Raw genomic sequence first — 1,432 nt, 5'->3', positions numbered from 1 at the left:
ACAAATATTAATATTTTACACATACAACATTCAGGTGAATTTGAACAGAACACGAGGATTAAATACTGACACACTTTAAGAGAAAACCCTGCCACCCAACTATACGTACCCAGATTGACAAAGCTCATCACCATATCCGCGTCATTGAGAAAGTTGGTGTCTTGCGCGGTGGCCAAAGGCGGGCTCTGACTGGTCAAGGGCGCCGCGCGGTATGCCTGCTGCGGCGCGCTCGAGTATCCATGTGGAACCACAGAGGCGCCTTTACGCGCTTTCCCAGAGAGCGTCCTCCCCAGTGTCGCGTCCTCTTCCTCGGTCGTCATCGCGTTGTGCAGGTCCAGCATGAAGAGCGGTGCCGACGACGCTTGCTTACCCGGGGAGAAGGGCCTGGGACGGTGAGGCAAGCCTAGGATGGAGAGGATTTCTCTCTGGATCTCTCGCCGCTCGTGGTTACGCAACCGCCTGTAAATAAAGCTCGAATGCACATGGTTGTCTCCTAAACCGCACTGAACGCCGTGAAGAAAGCCGAGACAGCTCCACAGAAGTCCAAATGTTGGCGCTCTCATCTTTATTTCTCAGGATGATGCTTTCACCAAGCGACTGCTGGGTTGATGATGGTGCTCACCATGGTGCACCATTAATAGCCGACTTTGTTCAAGTTCTTTATTGATCAAGTCTTTATTCCGTATTTCCTCTCAAACCTAGAATGAATTTCTTCTTGGGCTTCAAGGTGATGCCTCAGGTCAGCTTGCGCCGTGCAACATCTTCACTATTGTCATTAACCTGAATTGGATTCTGAACTGAATTGTTTAACATCAAACACGTAATGTAGTAATCGAGAGAAACGACTTACAAAGGACTGTTCACCTGCGCATTTACTGAAAGCAGCAGCACGGAGCGCCTGGGACCAGAAGCGTGCAGCCTCAGGAGTCAGGGCTTGAACTAGCTCAAGTCGTGCATGCATCGACAGAAGACTACATCCCTGAAAAAGTGTTGAAAGCGGTAGTCCGTCCCACACTCTGGAGGGTTTGCATCAACCTCTAGCGGTCGTATATAAAACATCGTTGAGCTGGGGCATGAATGCAAGCTCACCGTGAAATGAGAGACACTTGATATATGAGACCTTTCGTGATTAGTCAAAGGAAAAGTCCAGGCGGGCAAACACCTGTCAGCTTTATTTCAGCGTTGCTCGCTCTATTGGCTTATATTCGAGCTCACGACAACTGAGTGCACTTTTCCAAGTAATTGTTTGCTATGGCAGTGCCATTATTTGGACTTCTGTTGTTATTATGATTTCAACTTCTACAGTGGCAAACAACTGCAATTGTGAGACTTCTACAAGTTTGCAAACTTAATATGGATAAACGCTGGGCTGGCTGTAATACCTACGGTATACGATACTAAATACTAGGCTATATTTTTTAGCCTAGTATAT

At 47.5% G+C, this 1,432-nt stretch overlaps 1 protein-coding gene across 1 annotated transcript in view; it reads right to left on the bottom strand.

The window, feature by feature from the left end:
- The window catches only part of LOC107751247 (bone morphogenetic protein 5), an 18,535-nt gene extending 17,546 nt beyond the window's left edge, over window positions 1-989 (bottom strand). The window contains exon 1 of the mRNA XM_016566927.1: window positions 110-989. Coding sequence (XP_016422413.1) covers window positions 110-563 — 454 coding nt within the window. The 5' untranslated portion in view covers window positions 564-989. The remainder of the gene's footprint in view (window positions 1-109) is intronic.
- Between the last annotated feature and the right edge of the window lie 443 nt (window positions 990-1,432).

This window comes from Sinocyclocheilus rhinocerous, unplaced genomic scaffold, assembly GCF_001515625.1.
Source record: "Sinocyclocheilus rhinocerous isolate Xijiao unplaced genomic scaffold, SAMN03320098_v1.1 scaffold552, whole genome shotgun sequence".
NCBI classification, from domain to species: domain Eukaryota; kingdom Metazoa; phylum Chordata; class Actinopteri; order Cypriniformes; family Cyprinidae; genus Sinocyclocheilus; species Sinocyclocheilus rhinocerous.
The sequence above is the reverse complement of the archived record's forward strand: the minus strand, read 5'-3'. Positions and strand labels throughout refer to the sequence as shown.